This window comes from Falco cherrug, chromosome 4, assembly GCF_023634085.1.
Source record: "Falco cherrug isolate bFalChe1 chromosome 4, bFalChe1.pri, whole genome shotgun sequence".
Lineage (NCBI taxonomy): Eukaryota > Metazoa > Chordata > Aves > Falconiformes > Falconidae > Falco > Falco cherrug.
In genome coordinates this window covers 7,912,032-7,933,488 of record NC_073700.1, presented here as the reverse complement: position 1 = coordinate 7,933,488, position 21,457 = coordinate 7,912,032, and the positions used below count along the sequence as shown (strand labels likewise).

At 54.7% G+C, this 21,457-nt stretch overlaps 1 protein-coding gene and 1 long non-coding RNA gene across 2 annotated transcripts; both read right to left on the bottom strand.

The window, feature by feature from the left end:
- Positions 1–10,529: 10,529 nt before the first annotated feature.
- On the bottom strand, positions 10,530–17,055 carry LOC129736081 (maestro heat-like repeat-containing protein family member 7). Its single transcript, XM_055710317.1, has 16 exons — positions 16,882–17,055; positions 16,406–16,589; positions 16,013–16,122; positions 15,600–15,749; positions 15,244–15,398; positions 14,970–15,117; positions 14,653–14,831; positions 14,427–14,564; positions 14,125–14,239; positions 13,734–13,871; positions 12,978–13,154; positions 12,366–12,521; positions 11,788–11,889; positions 11,349–11,451; positions 11,066–11,119; positions 10,530–10,810 (listed from the first exon to the last, which is right to left on the bottom strand). The coding sequence occupies exons 1-16, from the start codon at positions 16,888–16,890 to the stop codon at positions 10,722–10,724; spliced, it is 2,007 nt and encodes a 668-aa protein (XP_055566292.1). The 5' UTR covers positions 16,891–17,055; the 3' UTR covers positions 10,530–10,721.
- A 2,364-nt stretch (positions 17,056–19,419) lies between these two features.
- On the bottom strand, positions 19,420–20,712 carry LOC129736058 (uncharacterized). The gene is made up of 3 exons (XR_008732229.1): positions 20,430–20,712; positions 19,974–20,095; positions 19,420–19,601 (listed from the first exon to the last, which is right to left on the bottom strand). It is a non-coding gene; the product is annotated as an uncharacterized LOC129736058 (long non-coding RNA).
- Positions 20,713–21,457: the final 745 nt, after the last annotated feature.

The window sequence follows — 21,457 nt, the reverse complement described above, 5'->3', positions numbered from 1 at the left end:
TGTTCCATCATCCCTTGGCTGGAAGCCGGGCGGGGGCGGGGGGGAGTCCCCCTGCTCCTCACCCCAGCCCCACTGGGCCCAGCCCAGGCCTGCTGGGCCAACCTGGCGAGGCGAGCTTTAAAGCGAAGGATGCAGGGGGAGGGCTGCAGTGCGGCAATGCTCGTGCCATCACCTGCGCCTGGGGCCTAGGCCAGGCCAAGCAGAGCAGCGATATGTGTTCCTTAGCTGCCTCCCGAGATGAGTCCCAGAAGGCCAACCGCCTCCAGGCTGTGCATGGCGGCGGTGGATCCTCTTGCACCCCTCCCGGGAAACCTGTGTGCTCGATCGCCTCTCTGCAGTGCCCATACACCCACACACGCGGCACAGGGAATCACCAGGAAGAATGAAAGATCTGTGTGCGGTCGCAGGGCCATGATCTCATTGCGGTTACGGAGACATGGCGGGATAGCCTCCACGGCTGGGATGCTGTCGTGGGTGGCTGTGTACTTTTTAGAAAAGAGGCCAGCAGGGAGAGGTGGTGGAGTTGCTCTTTGTGTGAGGGAGCAACGGGAAGGTCTCAAGCTCTCCCTTGGGGTGGGTGCAGGACGAGTCAAGAGGTTACGGGTAAAGATGAAGGGGCCCGCCAACACGCGGGATGCCGTTGTAGGTGTTTGCTACGGGCCACCTGATGAGGGAGGGGAAGTCAGTGAGGCCTTCTACAGACAATGGCAGGCAGCCTCACGATGCCAGGCCCTGGTTCTCACGGGGGACTTCAGCCTCCCTGATACCTGCTGGAAAGACAACCCAGCTAGGCTGACACAGTCCAGGAGGTTCCTGCAGAGCACCGACGGTAACTTTTTGACGCAGGTGGTGGAGGAGCCAACGAGGCAAGGTGTGCTCTTAGAGCCTGTCTTTGCAAGCAGAGGGCTGGTTGGGGATGTGAAAGTTGAAGGCAGCCTTGGCCACAATGACCATGAGATGGCGGAGTTCAGGGTCCTGTGCTGAGGAAGCGAGCCGACAAGTAGGATTGCCGCCCTGGCCTTCAGGAGAGCTAACGCTGGCTTCTTCAAGGACCTCCTTGGAGGAATGCCATGGGTGAGGGCTCCAGAAGGTACTCCCCAGTTCAAGAGAGACAAGGAAGTACTGGAGAGGGGCCAGCAGAGGGCTACAAAGATGGTGAGGGGACTGGAGCATCTCCCTTAGGAGGACAGGCTGAGGGGGCTGGGCCTGTTCAGCCTGCAGGAGAGAAGACTCAGGGGGGATCTGTCACATCCCAGCTATGAGGAGGGAGAGAGCAACTCAGACTCGCAAATGCCCTTGGTGTGGGTTGCGCTGAGGTAACACCCAAGGTCCGTACCTAAACATCAACTTTAATGGAACAAACACCCAGTAAACATTGACCCTTTCACAATTATATCCAACCAAGCTATGTGGCTTTAGGAGAAGCTGGGGTAGGCCTTGTATTACTTTAGGAGAAAAAGCTGAGGCGGCAGGGGCGGGACATCGGGCAAGACAGCTAGAGAGAGAGGGAGATCACCACTCCTGGATCCAGCGCCGGAGCTGCCAGCAGGGCTGTTGGACAAAGAGTCCCAGAGGCTTCTACGTGTGCCTAGTTGGGAGCCCCAGTCCCTGGGCTCCTGGAGCCTTCTCTCGCCCCAGCTGCAGGAGTGGCTGAGGCCAGGCGGCCAGGGGAAGGGCCACCAGCCCCCGTGCCTGTCACTGCCTCCGGCACCTTCCCTCAGGGCGCTGCCTGGGCTCTGGGCACCGCACCTGGGCCTCGGCCCGACGGGATCTTATCAATGGGACAAGGGGCAACGGGCACAAACGGCCACACAGGTGTTATAGATTTGCTAATAAGTGAAGATTGATTGACTTTATTTGATTGATTATTTGATTTTATAAAATTATTTTATAGAATAGAAAGATAGAGGGATAAGAAATCTATTTTAATGAAACTTAAAGTTGCACAGCAAAAGCTGCTATGAGATCCTCTGTACATCCCGTACCAGGGCTAGAAGAATGGGCTACAACCACTGTTAAAACTTTGGTAATAACTTCAGGGTTTGAAAGGTTTCTTTGTATTTGACCAGTCTTCTGTAGGTAGAAGGTGTATTGAAGTGTCAGAATATGAGATGAATGGAAACCGAGGAGAGTCGACTGGAACAGCTTGTGCTTACCTGCCAAGAAACCGTGAACTTTAGTAAAAGGTAATTCCGGCAGGGGGAGATCACGACCACCGACTCATATACCACCTACCCAAATCGTACCCCAGAGCCATTTCTAGACCTTTCTAAGCTCTACTGCGCAGAATCGGATATAGGAGGAGAATATGTTAATGCTTTGCGGGAAATATCATGGTTATGCATGAATACTTAATGAATATGTATGAATAAGTTCTATATATGGTGTCTAATTTTGAGACTTGGTGTGCGTTGATCGTGAGAGGACTCGCTCACGCACCCGGCCGTCAATAAAGAAGTGTCTGCTTATCTACATCACATTGGTGTCGATAAGTTCTTCATTCCGAGATTTCGGTAACAGTTTTGGCGACCCAGATGGGACCTCGCTGAAGGAGACCGGAGTAGTCAGGGACCTGATCGGTTCCAGCCGGCACCGAGGATTTCTCAGGGATACCCATTGATCCCCGATCCATAAGGCTCTTTGCGAGGTTCCCTGGATTTTTGGTAAGACACTTCTTTTTCTAATTGTAGTTAGTGGGTTAGCGTCCCAGTAAAGTAAGTGCACTAGAGGAAGTGGGTAGGAGTCCCACTATAATAAGTGTATGGTAAGGAGTGGGTTAGAGTCCCACCGGTGGGTTTGAGTCCCACTGAGTAAGTCTGCCTGTCAGACGCGGTGAAAGCTGCGCAGGGTAGGACTAGGAGTCTGCCCGTAAGACATAAGCGAAAGCTATTGCAGGGTTGGACAAAAGTGGAAACAAGAGAACCTATATGCTATAGTGTTCTCTAATGTAGTGCCTCTAACAAGAAGTTAGAAGGGTTTTGTGGGTTTTTTTTTGATACGGAATGTTTTCTTGTGTTTGTGTATTGAGGTGAAAATTAAGAAGTGTATAATATTGTGTTTTATGTCTTTGTTTAAAGTAACTGTGGGAAAGTGTGAGTGTGGCTGTAAGGGTGAGACGTGCAATTGAGCACAAAAGCGAGTGTGGAGAGTGGATCCGCGGATCAGAGTGACAGAGTTGAATAATTGTGTATTGTACTGTGAGTGATTATACCAGGGCATCTAAGTTAACTCGCTTGTTTAAAAGTAAAAGCATGGGTAATCTTGCTGTAAATGACAAAATCCCGAAAAATTCTTTGTTGGGATGTTTATTGGCACATTGGGGAAATTTACATGATGATCTGCAAAAGAGCCAGATGATTGAGTATTGTAATAATTTGAGTATTGTAATAATTGGTGGCCTTTGTACATATTGGATGATCAGGAAAAGTGGCCCATGAATGGGACACTGAATTATAACGCTATTCTGCAGTTAATGCTGTATTGTAAAAGAGAAGGGAAATGGAATCAAATGCCAAATGTGGATTTGTTCTTGTACTTAAGACAAAGAAAGGATTGGCAGGATGAATGTAAGCTAACTATTAGAGATAATTTGGTAATGGCTATAACTTCTGATAATAAGAAAGTGGGGAAAAAAATGCTGTTCAAATTGTGAGATTGGGAGTGGATACAGGAGCGACATTTTTTTTTATTAAATACCTGTAAAGGAAAAATTGGAACAAAACCAGGCCATTCCTGCAACCCCTGGATTTGAAATTTGGAAATAAGATAATTACACATGAATTTTTGTATGTGCCAGAATGTCCGATACCCTTCTTAGGAAGAGACTTGTTATCCAAATTAAATGCACAAAGTGTTTTTGACGAAGGAGAACTTTTCTTGAAAATACCTGAGTCAAAACCGGGAGAAATCCTGATGATACAAGAAAAAGTAAAGGAACAAGAAATTCCACCGGAGGTGGATTTGGCAGCGATCCCTACTGTATGGGAAACAAATATTCCTGGTAAATCGAAACTAGCAGAACCTGTTAAAATAGATTGGAAGGAAGGCGCAGGAACAGTGAGAATTAAACAAGATCCAATCAAATCAGAAGTGAGACAGGAATTGAAGAAATTGATTGATACATTTTTGGAGTATAAAATTTTGGAAGAATGTGAATCTGAGTATAATACTCCTATTTTACCAGTCAGAAACCCTCGGGTGAATATAGGCTGGTGCAAGACTTGAGAGCAGTAAACTAAATAGTTCAGGATATTTATCCTGTAGTAGCAAACCCTTATACACTGTTAACAGCATTAAGGGAGACTTATCAGTGGTTTACAGTGCTTGATTTAAAAGATGCTTTCTACTGTATACCTTTGGAAAAGGAAAGTAGAAAACTGTTTGCTTTTGAATGGGAAAATCCTCAAACCGGGCGAAGGATGCAGCTGACACGGACTAGATTACCCCAAGGATTTAAAAACAGTCCAACTATTTTTGGAAATCAGTTAGCAAAGGAACTTGAAATCTGGAAACAGGATAAATCAAGACCTGGGCATTTACTCTTACCATATGTGGGTGACATACTGATTGCTACAGAAGAAAGATTTACTTGTATACAGGTGACTATTGACCTCTTTAATTTCCTGGGACTAAATGGGTACAAGGTATCCAGGAAGAAAGCCCAAACAGCCTACCAGACTGTGATATATCTGGGCTTTGAGATTTCAAAAGGACAGCGACAATTAGGAAAAGATCGCAAAGAAGCTATTTGTGGTATACCTGAGCCAAGAAATATTCCTGAACTCAGAGCATTTTTGGGAATGACTGGGTGGTGTCATCTTTGGATTATGAACTATGGGCTAATAGCTAAACCGCTGTATGAGGCCCAAAAGAATTCTCCCTTTGTATGGGGCCCACCACAGCAAAGGCTTTTGTAGAGTTAAAACGTGCCTTAATGTCTGCACCTGCTTTGGGACTTTTGGATTTAACCAAAGATTTTCAGTTGTTTGTTCACGAAAGGCAGCACCTTGCACTGGGAGTGTTAACCCAGAAGATAGGAAGCTGGAAATGGCCAGTCGGATATTTCTCTAAACAACTGGACACAGTGAGTAAAGGGTGGCCAAACTGCCTTCGAGCAGTGACAGCAACAGTGATGCTCATGCAAGAAGCTCGGAAATTGACTTTGGGAAGAACAATAACAGTCTATGTCCCACACATGGTGATAACTGTTTTAGAACAAAAGGGGGGACACTGGCTGTCTCCGAGCCAAATGATGAAGTACCAGGTAGTACTGACTGAACAAGATGATGTGATTTTAAAGACAACTAACCTGGTAAATCCTGCAGTGTTTTTAAGTTCCATACAGGAAGAAGGACAACTGGAACATGACTGCTTGGCTACCCTCGAGTATGTTTACTCCAGTCGCGAAGACTTGAAGGATGTACCATTGGAGCGATCAGACTGGGAATTGTATGCTGATGGAAGCAGCTTTATGGGACAAGGAGTCCGATACGCTGGATATGCGGTAACAACAGAGACTACAGTTATAGAAGCAGGAGCATTGGCGAGTACTACATCAGCCCAGAAAGCGGAACGTATTGTCTTGATTCAAGCCCTAGAATTAAGTAAAGACAAGAAAGTAAATATCTGGACAGATTCAAAATATGCCTTTGGGGTAGTGCATGTCCATGGGGCTTTGTGGAAAGAAAGAGGGCTATTGTCCTCTCAAGGATCAAACATTAAGCATCAAAAGGAAATTATACAATTATTGCAAGCAGTTCAAAAGCCAGATCAAGTAGCAATCATGCACTGTAAGGCACATCACATTGGGAATACAAAAATAATAGCTGGGAATAATTTAGCTGATAAAACAGAAAAAAAAAAGAAAAAAAAAGGTAGCAAAGAAACAAGCATTGCAAATGGCAAGAATTCCTTCTCAAACAGTAACCCTTCCTAGGGAAAAACAGAGATTCAGAGGAAGATGACAAATTGGGTCAGTTATTAAACGCTAAGAAAAACTTAGCTGGGTGGTGGATAACTCCTAATGGACAGGTAGTAATTCCACCTCTTGTGATGAGAGAGATAATTCAAACGAGGCATCAAGAATGTCACTGGGGGGCAGAAACCTTAGTAACATCTTTACGAAAGCAGGTAAGATCAGTTAAGATGTTGGGAATAGCTAAAATGGTAACTGCAAAGTGTGAAGTATGTTTGAAAAATAATCCAGTGATTAAGAAAAAGGTTCAAATGGGTAGACTGAAATCTGGTACAGAACCTGGAGATTATTGGCAAGTAGATTTTTCAGAGTTACCTAGACAAAATGGGTACCGGTACATCCTGGTAAGGGTTGATACTTTTACAGGATGGCCAGAAGCCCTTCCCTGTCGCAGCACACAAGCAAAAAGAGGTTGTGAAGTGGTTGTTACAAGAAATAATTCCGAGATTTGGAGTTCCTATTGGAATTTCCTCTGACAGAGGTCCACCCTTTGTTGCTGAAGTAGTCCAAAGTGTTAGCAAAGTATTGGGTAGTAATTGGGATTTGCATGCGTCTTGGAGACCACAATCTAGTGGAAAAGTGGAGAGGAGGAAGCAAACTTTGAAACGACAAATAAGTAAAATTTGTCAAGAAACCAGTCTAAAGTGGCCTCAGGCACTTTCATTTGCATTATTATGAGTCAGGGTACAGCCAAAGAGTGGAACCTCGGTCAGTCTTTATGAATTATTATATGGAAAACCATATGAGTCTCTAGAGCCAAATCTAAACATACATGTAAAAGGAAAACAAGATGCCCATAACTATTTGCTTTTTCTAAGGAAAACTTTGGCTGCGATTTGGAGTGCAGTAATTTGGAATAGACCTTTACCCCTGGAAAATTCAGTGCATGATTTCCAACCAGGAGACTATGTCTATGTGAAGACCTGGACCTCCGAACCTTTGCAGGAGCGCTGGAGAGGACCTTTCCAGATACTGTTAACCACTTTTACAGCTATCAAGATAGCAGAATCAGATGCTTGGATACACTATACTCGAGTGAAGAAAGCACCTACTCCATGGAAGATTGTCACTCGTGACCCAGAGACTTGAAAATTGACACTGAAACATGTCTAATTTTTATATTGGATTTTATTTTGGTCGGTAGTGTTGGTGGCATCATGGGCTGGCTTGGTGGACAGGAACAAAAGACAAGTAGAAACAGAACAAGTGATTGAAATTCCCAAACAAATGGCTGAGGAAAATTTGATGGTAGGATTGACTAAAGAATTTGCCAATTTACAAAATGTCACGCAGATCACTGCCTGTTTGCCAATACCGAGGGCAGTAGGTGAATCTATTCCATGGGGAATGTTAACCATGAATCTGACCAATCTGGAATGTAAAAATGAGACCACCTATTGTGAACAAAGGCCAGTAACTCAATGGTATGAACAAGTAAAGGTTATCAGAAAACAGTGGAAGTCGCCAGGGAAAGAAACAGATTGTAAAAAACTATTGAATTATGATTTTATAACAGGATCCCGACCTAGTGCCATAGCTTGAGTTCTCTTTCCTGGGGGTCCAAATCCCCAGTTAGGATGGTGTTCTTATGATGAACAACTTGAAACCAATGTGAGCAGAAGTGTCATGAAATGGAGGTGTAACAAAACGGGCCAAGGTGCCCACTTAGTAGAACAATGGGACTCTATACGGTCTATGTCCATATTTTCCCATTTTCAGTATATGGCAAGAACTTCTTGGTGTTTGACCTGGGATGGAAAAGTTTTTTCAGTATTACCCTGGGTCAATGATAGGTCAACTTCATCGGGAGAAGGAAAATAAAATAGTGCCATGGTGGAAATGTGAAAAAGTGTATGATTGCAGTAATGCAGACTTAGTAATCCAAAGAATTCCTCCGTTGGCCGCTGCTTTGAAATAGGGTTGTTTCTGTCGAGGTCTTAAGAATATTTTCAATTTAACCGGCACTTTTACAGTTAGAAAAGGAACTTTGTTTAGTTGCAGAAAAACTACTATTCGAAGTCCAGGACATTTAGTTTGGGCATTAAGTGATGGAACCTGGACATCACATTTACCATTAGAAGGTAAGGTGAAAGAAATTACTTTAGGCATGCCAACATTGTGTCCAGTTTGCAAGAAATCACCCTTTAGAGGATCTTTAGAGAATTTAGAATTGAAACGAATAAAGAGATCTGAGATAAATGATGATATTTGGAATGAACCATCTACAGGAGTGAAAATTGGCTGGGCACTTGAATCACTTTTAAATCCTATAGCTTCATATAGAAACAGAGCATGGCTCTATCAGTTAACTGGTCAAGTGGAAAAATTAGCAAACGTTACCAAAAAGGGGTTTAAGGAATTGAATATACAATTACAGGCGACCTCCAGAATGACTTTACAAAATAGAATGGCATTAGATATGCTCCTACTTAAAGAACACGGAGTATGTGGATATCTCAAGGATAAGCTGGACCACTGTTGTATCCACATTTCAAATGTCACACAAGATGTGGAGCATGATTTGGATTTATTAGATAAAATTGAAAAAGAAACAGAATCAATTCAAGAAGATATGTCAGAAGACTGGTTGGGGAAAATTTTTAACAAACTGGGATGGAATTTGAGCTCTTGGATACAATCCATAATCAAAACTTTGTTTCTGTTACTAATTGTAATTCTGATGATCGTGCTAGTATATGCAAGTTTGAAGAAACAGTTTACCAACAGAATTTCAGTCAATCGTATGAGAGAAGTACCAACTATTCCATCAAGACATAGTCCACCACCAAAATATGTTGAAACAAATGATATGTAAATAATGTGAAAGTACTGAAAAATGATTTTCAACACTTTCAAAGGGGGGAAATGTTATAGATTTGCTAATAAGTGAAGATTGATTGACTTTATTTGATTGATTATTTGATTTTATAAAATTATTTTATAGAATAGAAAGATAGAAGGATAAGAAATCTATTTTAATGAAACTTATAGTTGCACAGCAAAAGCTGCTATGAGATCCTCTGTACATCCCGTACCAGGGCTAGAAGAATGGGCTACAACCACTGTTAAAACTTTGGTAATAACTTCAGGGTTTGAAAGGTTTCTTTGTATTTGACCAGTCTTCTGTAGGTAGAAGGTGTATTGAAGTGTCAGAATATGAGATGAATGGAAACTGGGGGAGAGTCGACTGGAACAGCTTGTGCTTACCTGCCAAGAAACCGTGAACTTTAGTAAAAGGTAATTCCGGCAGGGGGAGATCACGACCACCGACTCATATACCACCTACCCAAATCGTACCCCAGAGCCATTTCTAGACCTTTCTAAGCTCTACTGCGCAGAATCGGATATAGGAGGAGAATATGTTAACGCTTTGCGGGAAATATCATGGCTATGCATGAATACTTAATGAATATGTATGAATAAGTTCTATATATGGCGTCTAATTTTGAGACTTGGTGTGCGTTGATCGTGAGAGGACTCGCTCACGCACCCGGCCGTCAATAAAGAAGTGTCTGCTTATCTACATCACATTGGTGTCGATAAGTTCTTCATTCCGAGATTTCGGTAACACAGGGAGCTCCTTCCATTCCGAGCAGGAGGAGATGGGCTTTGCTGTGGGGGTGTCACGGCCTGGAGTGGGCTGCCCCGGGGCTGGGCAGTCTCTGGAGGCTCTCAAACCCCGCCTGGCCGTGACCCTGAGCGGCCGGCTCCTGGGGGAGCTGCTTTCGCAGGGCCTTGGGCTGGATGGCCTCCAGAGGTCCCTGCCAGCCCTGGCCAGTCTGATTCTGCCGCTCTGTGCGGAGGCGCGGGGCCGGCCCGCGGTGCTGAGGGGCGGTGGGGCCGCAGGGGCAGCGGGGTCGGGAAGGCGGTGGCGTGGGCTCTGAGGGGCCGGTGTGCGGGACAGCCGGGAGCGGGCAGCCCGGCGGGCAGCGGGAGCGCCGTTCGGCCGGCCTCTGTGCCGCCACAGGCTCACCGCCCCGGCCATAGGTGGCCAAAGACTGTTGCCGTGCATGCCCGGGGCATCGTGGAGGGGCTGCTGGCTGCCCGCAGGTGGTCTCCCCTTTGGAGACTGGTCAAAGGCTTGGGCTTTGTTTGTTGGGCTTTGTTGATGGCTCAACAGAGGGCTTGGTTTTGCAGTGTGCCCTCTTACTGCTGCTCTCGTGACGTGCTGGGCAGCAGTGGCTGCAGGGCAGGTGGGGACAAGCGGCACGGGCAGGAGGCAGAGCTGCCCATCCTGCTGGGGACATGGAGGGGCCTGTGCTGCTGGAGCCAGAGCATCGGCGGCTTGGTAACCCCTGGGCTCGGCCACGTCAGCCCCAGGCAGTGCAGGCTGCTCAGACAGTGGGTGGCAGAAAAAGTCATTTATTCCGGCAGTGTGGCCCTGGAGAGGGGAAGGAAGGCATTGCTTTCAAGTTCTGCTTCGGCTCCACCTTGGGCTTCTCCCCTCTGCTTCACAGCCCAGTGGAGCAGCTGGCACTTTATGGCAAAGGCAAAGCATGAGGGCACGTCTTTGCCCTGGACCACTGGAAAGAGCAGTTGTCCCGCCGCTCTCCAGAGGACGCCAGCTCCTCTGGGGCTGAGGTGTCTTCTTCCCTGTTAGCCTTCAGGAAGAGAAGCCTGCAGAGCATCCTCGGGCTGGGGCTGCTGCTTCGTCTCTGCCTGAGCAGAGCCCTCGCTGGGGGTCGAGTGCCACCTCCCCCATGTCCTTGGCAGCCATAAGCGCAGTAATCATAGGTTAAACCACCCCTTACAGCCTTCGTCGTCCAAGGATGAGGAATGTCTGAGTTGCCAGGGAGGAGACCAGGGGGCTGGTGTCTTTCATTGCACCTTTAAGGACTGTGGGGACAAAGCAGCAGAGGTGAGGTGACAGCCCTGTGTCCCCTCCAGGCAGGGCACACTGCCCCCTGTGATTGCCAGGGCCAGGAGGCAGCCAGGGGACAGGTGGCTCGGCTGGAAGCTGCTTCTCAGGAATAGCCCCCTGCAGAAACACCTCGTCCCCCCTAGGCACGCTGGGAGCAGATCCCCCCTTGCCCAGGTTGCGGGGGGGAGCTCCGTGCTAGCTCCTTCCTCCTCCCCACTGCCCTCGCTCACCATGTCGGATGTACTCCAGGTACCACTGCTCACGCACGCACCGCCCAACGAGCCCTGGAGCAACACAGTGTGTCAAGGATGCTGCTGCCGCTCAGAGACCCTTGCAGCCAGCCCACCTGGCTGCACGGTCCCCCCGGGAGGGCTGACCCCGGAGTGCAGCATCAGGGAGGGGATGGATGAGCCTCCTGCCAGCCCCACCTGTGCAGGCAGGGGCAGGAGGGGGTGAAGGGGTGCCCCATAGGTCCTGTGCTGGGACACAGGGACCCTGGGAGTCATGGCTCACCGATGAACCTGACAGCCTCCCATCGCAGGGGCTCCTGCGAGCTGTGCAGGTAATGCAGGCTCTGGTGCAGGTAGGCCATGGCCCTGCTCCTCTTCTTGGCCAGCTGGAGAGAGGAGAAGGGTGCAGGGTCAGCGCAGAGCTGCCCCCGCGTTTGGCCATCCCTCCACCCAGGGCCATCCCCCTTCCCCCCAGCAGGACATCCCCAGCTCCCCACTGTGTGGCACCGGGGTTCAGAGGGAGCATCAGGCTCCCAGGGATGCAGGGGTGCCATCCTAGTGGCAGGGTCCCCTTGGGGACCCCAGGGGCAAAGGCAATGCGGAGCAGAGCCTGCTCCAGGAGGGTGTGTGCAGCCAAGGGGGCACAGCCCTCCATCCCCCCCGCAGGGCACAGGGCAGGGCTGGCCCGGGGAAGATCCCAGGGGTGTTGGGGCTCTGCTTACCAGGCACTCGCTGATCCTCCATGCCTGCCCGGTCGCAGCCATGTGCACCAGCTGCCTCCACTTCAGGAACAGGCCAGCACTGCGGAGGGCTTCCTGGGAGGCCTGGTGAGCAACAGAGATGCCACCACCACCATCGAGGGCGCAGGACCCTGTGTCCTCCCTCTTGGCGGGGCTCAGAACCTCTTCTACCCCATGCCAGGAAGACGCTCCAGCTGGGAATTGGTGCTGTCACCATGTTCAGCACCCCGGGGAAGAGAAGGACAATCACCCTCTCTGACTGGAAGGCCGTCAGGGCTTCAGTGCTTTGGCCCTGGGGGCCCCAGGCTGTTGTGGAGCTGTAGCTCAGTCTCTGGGGCTGCAGGACCCATGCCAGGGGCTGTGCGGAGGGAGCTGGGTGGGAAAGGGACCCACCTCTCCGTCCACCTGGGCAGCAGCAGGAGAAGGGCAGCAGTGGGCAGGGAGGGGGGCTCTGCCTGGCCCTAGGGACTCAGCAAGCTAGACCTCCCAGTGGCACACATTTGAAGGGTCCAGTGTCAGCATTGCCGGGCCCAAAGGACCGGTCAGGCTAAGAATCCCACCTTGGCCACACTTTTGTTCTGATCGTGCAGGTGCAAGAGCAGTGGCAGCAGGCTGCTCCACACCTTCTTCTTCATCTTCTTCTTTTCAGCGCCCACCACGAGCCTCATCACGCTTTGGAAGAGGTGGATGGATTGCTCCCGCACAGTGTCCAAATGCTGGGGAAGGAGGGGAGGAGGACCTCAGCCCCAAGCGCAAGCCCATGGCAAGCGAGGGGCTGACGTGGAGGTGAACTTCCCCCAGATGGCTGCAGGCAGCCCTGCTCCATAAGGGAGTGCATGAGCCGTGGCATGCAGAATGTCTGTGCAGAGGGGCTGGGGGCCAGAGAGGGAGACCCTGTGGAGGACTGGGGGATGCTGCCAGGGCAGGGTGCACATTGGTGTTGCTCAGCACACCGGCTGCTGTCCTGCCACCCCCGTCCGCCCTGCGGCAAGGAGGCCGAGCCAGGGTGAGTCCACGCTGGGGGTTTGGGGTGCAGCACGGAGTCACCGAGGGCAGCGACAGTGCCTGGGGGCTGCAGGGCAAAGCATCCTCCTGCAGAGCATGGGGGCTGCGGTGGGAGACGCGAGCGAGGTGCTGAATGAGGGGAGCATGGGGCTCTCCGCCAGCCTTACATTGTCAAAGAGTGGCTGGAGCTTGTCAGCCAGCGCCGGGGCAATGAGGCTGGGCAACTTCCCCGCCGGAAGCTGGAGCATGTTGTCAAGCACGGAGAGGGCCACGGCGCTGCCGTCGCTGTCATCAGCCTGCAGCCGCTCCATGACGTACGGCAGCAGGGCAAGGGTTTTCCATACCTGTGTGAGACACGCCACCTCATTTTTGTGAAGCAGCAAGTGACCGCAGGGCTGAAAACCCTCCCCATGAGCACTGGCCTCCCCGCTGGCTTCTCAGCAGGCAGCATGGGTTAGGAGGGCAAGCGCCTGGCAGACAGGGCTCCCTGGCACGGCCATGGGAAGAGCAGGGTGTGCAGGGGGAGGACAGACAGCTCTGGCTCCTTGCCAGACCCTCGGCTGCCCCCTTTTGCAGCAGACCCCCTGAGCAGCCTGGTGGGTGACCAGCGCTGCTTGGAAAGCTGCGCGAGCCGCCAGCAGGCCCTGCGTTTCATCCCGGGGCTCATCACCCCACGGCCACGCTCTGCAGACCCCACACTCGGGCACGTGGCTCTGCTGCCATCATCCCTGCTGGGACATGCTGTTCCCCTCGGCACTGCTGCCTCTCCCCTTGCCATGGGGCAGTGGGCCAGGGACGCGGGAGAGCTGGCTGCAGCTGGCTCAGCTCCCCATGCCCAGAAAAGCCCAAGCCGCCACGTTACCTACCACCCACAGCTCTGCCATGGGCTGTTGTCCTGGCTGCCCCAGCTGCCCCCTACTCACTGTGTCAGGCCTCTCGGTGAGCCTGAGGATGGCCCTGAGCACCAGGGTGGGCATCCCCAGGCACTGGCTCTGCAGATACGTGGGGAAGATTGCCAGGGCACAGTCCAGCTCTTCACTGAGGCCAATGCAGCCCACCATCTGAAACACACGCAACGGGAGCTGGAGAGGTGCAGCGCTGGCTCCAGCTGTCAGCTCAGGCAGGGCAAGGCCAAGCCTGAATGGAGGCAGCAGGGACTGCGGAGAGCCCCCGTGCCCCACACCACACTGGTTGCTCGCCTTGCTCCTCCGTGGTACCAGCCAGAGCCCACCTGCTGCCCCAGCTGCCGCTGCAGCAGCGGGCATGGGAGAACTGAGCATCGGAGGGAGCTTGGAGCAGTGCCATCAGGCTCACCTCAACAAAGAAGACCATGGCGACCATCTCCCAGGAGGGGTTCTCCACATAGAGGAGCTCTGCCAGATGGCGGAAGATGGTGGAGCGCAGGGATCTTGGGGTCTTCATCATCTCCCTGGAAGGGGGAAGGAAGCACTGTCAGGCCTGAGCCAGGCGGGCACATCTCTGGGGTTCGCACCAGTGTGGTCATCACTGGACTGCAGCACTTTCTGCAAGCAGTGGGGACCCCCTGCCATCAGCCCCAAGGGAGGGGGTGGGGTGGGGTGCACAGTCCCCCAGGAGTGTGGAGAAGGGGCTCTCACCTGGCCACGATGCGCACTCCCATGAGGTGGGTCTGGGCACTGAGCAGCATGTCCCAGCCACCCTGCGCCTCGATGGCCAGCATGTGGCTCTCAAGGCCCATCCTGCAGAGCAGCACCGTCATGGCCCGCACCACAGACCTGCACGAGGAGAAATGCTCAGCTCCCACCGGGACCCCTGGCTTGGCTCCAGGTGGCTGGCAGGGACGAGCGGACAGGGATGGCGCACCTGATAGGAGCAATCAGACCCTGTTGGTGGCCCTTCCAGAAGATTTGCACCTCCTTTGGCGCCAGCTCTGTGGTGAATGACACTTGGAAAAGCAGTGCCAGGAAAAGCCGGGGGAAAATGGCTTCCGCGTCCCGTGGGCAGCTGGACTGCAGGAGGATCTTGCTTATGGTCCTGGCTGCCTGCAGAAGACACCAGACACGGATATCTCCCTGACCCCTGGGGAGGCCAAGGCTTGGGGCGGGCATGGAAGGGAAGGGGTGGCCCCAGAGAGCTGAGAGCAGCCCCGGAGGTCAGTGAGGCCTCATCCAGCAACTCACAGCCAGGGAGAGGATGCGCGGGTTGTCCTTGGTAGAGGCGGAGGTCTTGTGCAGCGACTGGTTCATCATCACGTTGATGAGCTCCTGCAGCACCTTCTTCGCAGCCTGGGGCTCAAAGAGCATCACCGTCCACATGGTCATGGCGACACTGTGGAGAACCAGGGCTCTGTCAGTGGGGACACCCAGGAGTAAGGCCGGCCTGAAGTCCCTTGGGAGGGTCTTGGGGCCCCTCTGCCAGTGTGAGAGCAGCCCTAAAGTCTGGTGAGCCCCTTACTAGGTGCATGTTGGGGAGCACTGCAGCAGGCCGGCCACCACCTCGCTGGGGTGTTTGTCTGCCAGCACGCGCAGGGCCCTGTCCAGGCTGTTGACGGCTACCAGCATCCTGATGGAGGGCAGGTTTGTGTAGATGGCGTGCACGATCTTCAAGACCTGGAGAGGAGACACAGGAGGGAGTAGGGATGTCAGTCGGGTGAGCGCGGCTGTTTCCCCAGCTCCCACTGGGAGCTGCTTCTGTTCCCGTTGTGGTATGCCAGCTGGAGATGGTGTCAGCGCTGGCCAGGTGCAGAGCCGGGGGAGGAACGGTGCCCCGGGGGGCTGGAGCATCAGCTGTGCCACCCCTGGGCGACTCACCTGCCCCGGCTGGAAGGCAGGGCCCAGCACAAGGACATCCACCATGTGGGCAGCCACACGGATGCTGTAGGTGCCTGGGTCTCTCATGTTCTTGATGGCTAGGAGGATGATGTCTGCCCGGTCAGAGGGACGGAGGTATTTCGTGAACTTCTGCGGCATGAAGGAGAGGAAGGGAGATTTGTCACCTAGAGCATCCCCCAGAGCATCTTGGCTGTGCAGGGAGTGGGACGCAGAGCCAGGCTGCACTGGGCAGATGGACGGTGGGGGTCAGGGTGCCATGGGGAACCAGAGCTCACTGGAGGCCTTGGCCTCGCCCCTGCTCAGGATCGGCGCAAGCCCCCGCTATCGCCATGCATCGGGTGTCCCTTCGCTCATGCTGATCCCGCCAGCCAGGAGCTGAAGGCCCTTCTTACCGAGAAGATTTCTCTGGCACTGCTGGTTTGCAAAAGCTGCTGGGGCTGCCTCGCTTGCCAGACCTCCTGGTGCTCCAGCTGCCCTCTGTCATGCGGCCAGCGCTGCCTGCCTGGGGAGGAGAAAAACCAGGGTGCTGAGAGAGAGGGTGCAGAGCTGGAGGTGCAGTCTGAGTGCTGGGCAGAAAAGGCACTGGCAAAGGACTGGGACGCCCTGACAGGTCTGTGGAGCAGATACGCAGGGAGGGTCCAGGGCTATTGTGAGCAGGGCTGAGAGGAAATGGCTCTTCAGACTGCAGGCAGGCAGGCAGGTTGTATGCGGCTTTCTCTGGCCAAGGAGGGTGGCCACTGGCTGCCCATGCTGGGGGGGACCAAGCCCGACACGGCCTCTCTTACTTCTCTGCTGCAGGATGAAGGTGTGCAGGTGATGGAGAGCGACTGCAGCCTCGTGGCGGGTCCTCTCATGCTTGCAGGTGCAGCAGAGAATGAGGTGCCCCACCAGCAGCCCCAGTATGGCAAACTGATGACTCTTGGAGCACTGGTGTCTGAGGACTATAGTTTGTGCAAAGCAGGAGCAGACCTGGGGGAAGAGAGGCAGTGCAGGCACAAGGTGAGGCCGGTCACAAGGTGAGCCCCAGCTGCTCCCAGAGCAGCCGGGCACCAGGCCGGAGCAGGGAAGCCAAGTTCCTGCCTGTGCCTGCGGCAGCCCTGCCCGGCCCTGCCCTGGGAGAGAGCGTGGACAGGGCAGGGACAGGGCAAAGACTCCTGCTCCCAGCCTCCTGCTGACTGGGTGCCCAACTTCCCCAGGAGGTGCCAGGGCTCCGGGCTGCAGGGACAGGGCAGTGGGACTGCCCAGACCAGGAGCTCGGTACCTGTGGCATGGAGCAGGTGGTGGTGAATTTGATCAGCGTGGCAATCCGCGCCACGGCCCTCTCCTGCACTGCTTCCCTCTGGGACCTGGTGAAGGGCAGCAGGACCTGGGAGGAGAAAAGCTGCTGGTGTGCCAGGGAGGTGGCATGGCGCAGCACGGCAGAGGCAGGCTTGCTCCGGGGCAATGCCTGGGATGGGGCATGTGTCCTTCTTGCCTCTCACAGCAACCTGCTGCGGCCAGGCAGGTCGCCGCATCCCGCTCCTGCTGCTGCCTCTGCTGCCTTCCACTCCTTCCCCCTCAAACAACGTCCCTCCACCCCCCACCCAGGGACCCCAAGGCTCTGTGGTGACCAGCTCCCTGGGGAAGGGTGGTGGGGGCTCTGGGATATGTGCCGTGGTAAAGCTGGAGGGGGAAAGCCCCAGGGCTGGGCTCCCCTTGCCAAGCCAGACAGGCAGGTCTGTCTGGGCGGGAGTGTTGGGCAGGATGGGCAGCAAGCATGGCTGCAGAGGTGGGGTGAGCTGTGGCAGGAGAAGGGGCTCTGGCAGCAGCCAGGAGGCAAGGGGCTAGTGGGAGGGGCATGGCGGGGAAGGAGGGGCATTGCCTGCCCCATTCCTTGCACCAGGCGCTGGGTGGGTCACCGCTGGAGCCGGGGGTCACTGCCCATAGGGACCCTGTGCCAAGGCCAGACCTGCAAGATGTTCTGCAGCTCCAGGATGCCAAGCGTGCCAGCACTGCATACCAGCGCCTGCAGCATGCTGTCCATCACGGCCATGGTCTGCGAGGGAGACAGAATCTTGGGGGCAGCCCTGGAAGCCAGGGAGGGACGGCCATGGCCCTGCGGTGCCCAGGAAGGGACCCTGGGGCAGGGGATCTCCCCGTGGTTCACCCTGTGGCATACCTTGGAGTAGAGGGAAGCCTCGGGGTCCTGGGTGTCCTCCTGTGGGTGCTGGTAGAAGATGCTGCAGAAGCAGGCTTGGAGGAGGCTGCTTGTCTTCTCCTCCAGAAGCAGTCCCACTCTGCTGCAGGGACAAAGGGGTGCTCTTGGGGCCCAGCCAGGGAGAGGCAGACTCTGGGGCTGGAGACCTGGCTCGGCTCCCACGCCGCAGGGGTCATGTCAAGCCCCACGCTACTGACACTCAAGTTGAGGGGGAAAACCCTGTACCGCCCCCTGCCCCTCCCTCTCAGACCCAGCACTGGGGATGCCCCCCATATGGGACGAGTGCTGTCGGGGCCACCTGGCACCGAGGAGGCCAAGCTGGGGGCCGGGGCAGGTACCTCATGGAGGTGATGGCCAACATGGCTTGCTGCCGCACCGTGGTGCCCAGGTCGTCAGTGGGCTCCTGTTGCAGCAGCACCTGGGGAGCACAGCAGGGTGAGTCACGTCAGGATGGGGCAGTCTCCTTCACCCAGCAAGAGCCTGCGGGGCTGGCAGAGCCCCGGCTGCCCCCATCCTGGCACCCCCTCCCAACCCAGCACTCAGTGGTCCCAGGCCCCGTGGTGGCAAGTTCTGTGCCCATCACGGAGCCACAGGCTGGCCAAGGGACCTGCAAACATCATTGGGTCCAACCCCCAGCTCCAGTCGGGCCACGCCAGTGGCTTTAGAACATCTCCAAGGAGAGAACCCTGGAGCAGCGCTCCTTCGCACCCCCCTACCCGGCCAAGCCCTCTCCTGCCCCTGTGCCACTGCCCACTGCCCCTGGGCCTGCCTCTTGAGGCCTGACTGCTTGTCCCCTCACCTGGATGATGTCCACCACCTCGCACTGAAAGTCGTTAAGCTCGTCCCACACGCTGGAGTCCATGCTGGCGGTGTCGCAGACGGTGCAGATGGAGGCCAGAAACTTCAGCTTCTGGTCTGCTTGCTGCCAGCCGAGGAGGGGACAGAGGGACAGACAGCGCTGATGTCTAGCTATGCATTCGATCCCCATTATCACATTGTAGTCAACATGAAGTGATTCACTTCTGCTCGGGAAGTTAGGGTCGCCATACGCCTGTAACTTTGTCCTAATGACAAGTGCCCTTGAAGGAGAACTCCAAGCCTGATAAGGGGAACACCTCACCCCAGGAGGTGCCAACAGCCCGTTACTTGCAACAAAGGCAAGAAGCCAGCGGAACGAGACTGTAACTAGGGGCAAGGTAAAGGCAGCGGGGGGGGGGGGGGACGCAACCACCGACTCCATTCAGGACTAAAGGACTCACCCTCACCCCTCCCTCAGACATGCAGTAAATGAAAAACACACTGTAACTTGAAATCAAAGCGAGAGATATATAGACCAACGGAAAGCTACCGCGCGTACTAATTACCAATAGCATCTTTTAGGCAGAGTTTGGAAAATACGTATGTATAACTAGACTGCATAAATGTTAATCTTGTTCTTCTGAGCTTTGGGCTTGCTTCGTAGAGCATCATCACCTAAGCCCAAGCTTTGCGCGAATCTGTAATAAAGAAATGCCTGGACTCTGTGCGTTGGTTGGCTCTTGCCCAACGGGCGAAGGCGCACACTTTTTGGATAACAGTGTCAGTGGGGAGAGATAGCTGGGAGGGGGCATAGCCCCTGGCACCTTGTGAGCAGGGCATGTGGGCAGAAAGACTGGCCGGGAGGTAGGGGCACAGCCTCGTAGAAGTGGCCACGCATACCTTTGGTCTGATCCTGAGGAAGCCTCGGATGATGTCCAGGGTATTCTCTTCCTCCATGGGCGCAGCCAAGTCCGAGTGGCAGGAATCTGGCGGGCACAGAGCAGGCAGGGCTGGGGTCAGGCCGTGGGGAAAGCGCGAGCCCTCCGCCCAGCTCCTGGGGATGTCCCCAGCCCCAGCTCAAGGCTGGGACACTGGTCTCCCCTGCGCGCCCCAGGGGTGAGGGTGCGATGCTGGAGGGCAGCACCAGGAGGGGGGCCCGGTGTGCCTGGGTGAAGGATGCACTGGTACCAGGGGCAGGGAGGGTCCCTGCCCCAGGGATGCTGTGGCAGGGCCGGGTCTTTGGCTGCTGCCCCATGGGAGCCTGGCTGCCAGCCTGGCCGGGGGCTGCGAGTCTGGGGCAGGGCAGGGCAGGGTGAGCAGCGTGGGCAGCCCCCTGCCCACGATGCCCTCACACTCACGCGCATGCAGCAGCGGGAACTTGCACAGATTGTTGGGCTTCAGCCGCGAGCTGGGAGCTGGGGCAGCTCTGTCCTTCTCCTGCCAGGACTACCTGGGGTGGCTGGCGGGTATCCCCGACATCCTGCGGCAGGGAGAGAGGAAAGGGGTGAAGGGAAGCCTGCACCACCCGGGGCTGCCCTGCCAGGGGCGGTGGGGCAGAAGTAGCTCTGTTCAGGGGGCTCCTTGCCACCAGCCTGCCCCAGCACCTTCCTCCCAGACACTGTGGGGGCAGCACTGGGTGACACGGCACGTCACAAAGTGCCCCACTGTGACCCTTCCTGATGCCCCAGGGCCCCACTGACCGCTCCTTGCCCCAGGGGGTTGGGACTGACTCCCTCTTCCTCCTTCTCCCTCTATGGGGCTGGGGTTCATCTAGACTGGGGGCATGCCACTTGTCGTAGGGACCCCTCTGTCACCTCGCTCCTGGGGCCGCACCCGCTTGTGGCCAGGCTGAGCTGGGGCTCAGCCCCCACACCGTCAGGCACGCCGAGGCTCTTCTCTCTTCCACCTGGGGCTCGGGACAAGGCCTGCGCGGCTCCCCTTGCTCCAAGGCTGGTGGGCACACAGGGACGACAGACGCCCTCCCGTGCGCTCAGCCGCAGCCGCACAGACTGGCACTGGTGGGGTCACTCGGGTTACCCTGGTCACTGTTGCCATGGTGCAGGGCACTGTTCCATCATCCCTTGGCTGGAAGCCGGGCGGGGGCGGGGGGAGTCCCCCTGCTCCTCACCCCAGCCCCACTGGGCCCAGCCCAGGCCTGCTGGGCCAACCTGGCGAGGCGAGCTTTAAAGCGAAGGATGCAGGGGGAGGGCTGCAGTGCGGCAATGCTCGTGCCATCACCTGCGCCTGGGGCCTAGGCCAGGCCAAGCAGAGCAGCGATATGTGTTCCTTAGCTGCCTCCCGAGATGAGTCCCAGAAGGCCAACCGCCTCCAGGCCGTGCATGGCGGCGGTGGATCCTCTTGCACCCCTCCCGGGAAACCTGTGTGCTCGATCGCCTCTCTGCAGTGCCCATACACCCACACACGCGGCACAGGGAATCACCAGGAAGAATGAAAGATCTGTGTGCGGTCGCAGGGCCATGATCTCATTGCGGTTACGGAGACATGGCGGGATAGCCTCCACGGCTGGGATGCTGTCGTGGGTGGCTGTGTACTTTTTAGAAAAGAGGCCAGCAGGGAGAGGTGGTGGAGTTGCTCTTTGTGTGAGGGAGCAACGGGAAGGTCTCGAGCTCTCCCTTGGGGTGGGTGCAGGACGAGTCAAGAGGTTACGGGTAAAGATGAAGGGGCCCGCCAACACGCGGGATGCCGTTGTAGGTGTTTGCTACGGGCCACCTGATGAGGGAGGGGAAGCCAGTGAGGCCTTCTACAGACAATGGCAGGCAGCCTCACGATGCCAGGCCCTGGTTCTCACGGGGGACTTCAGCCTCCCTGATACCTGCTGGAA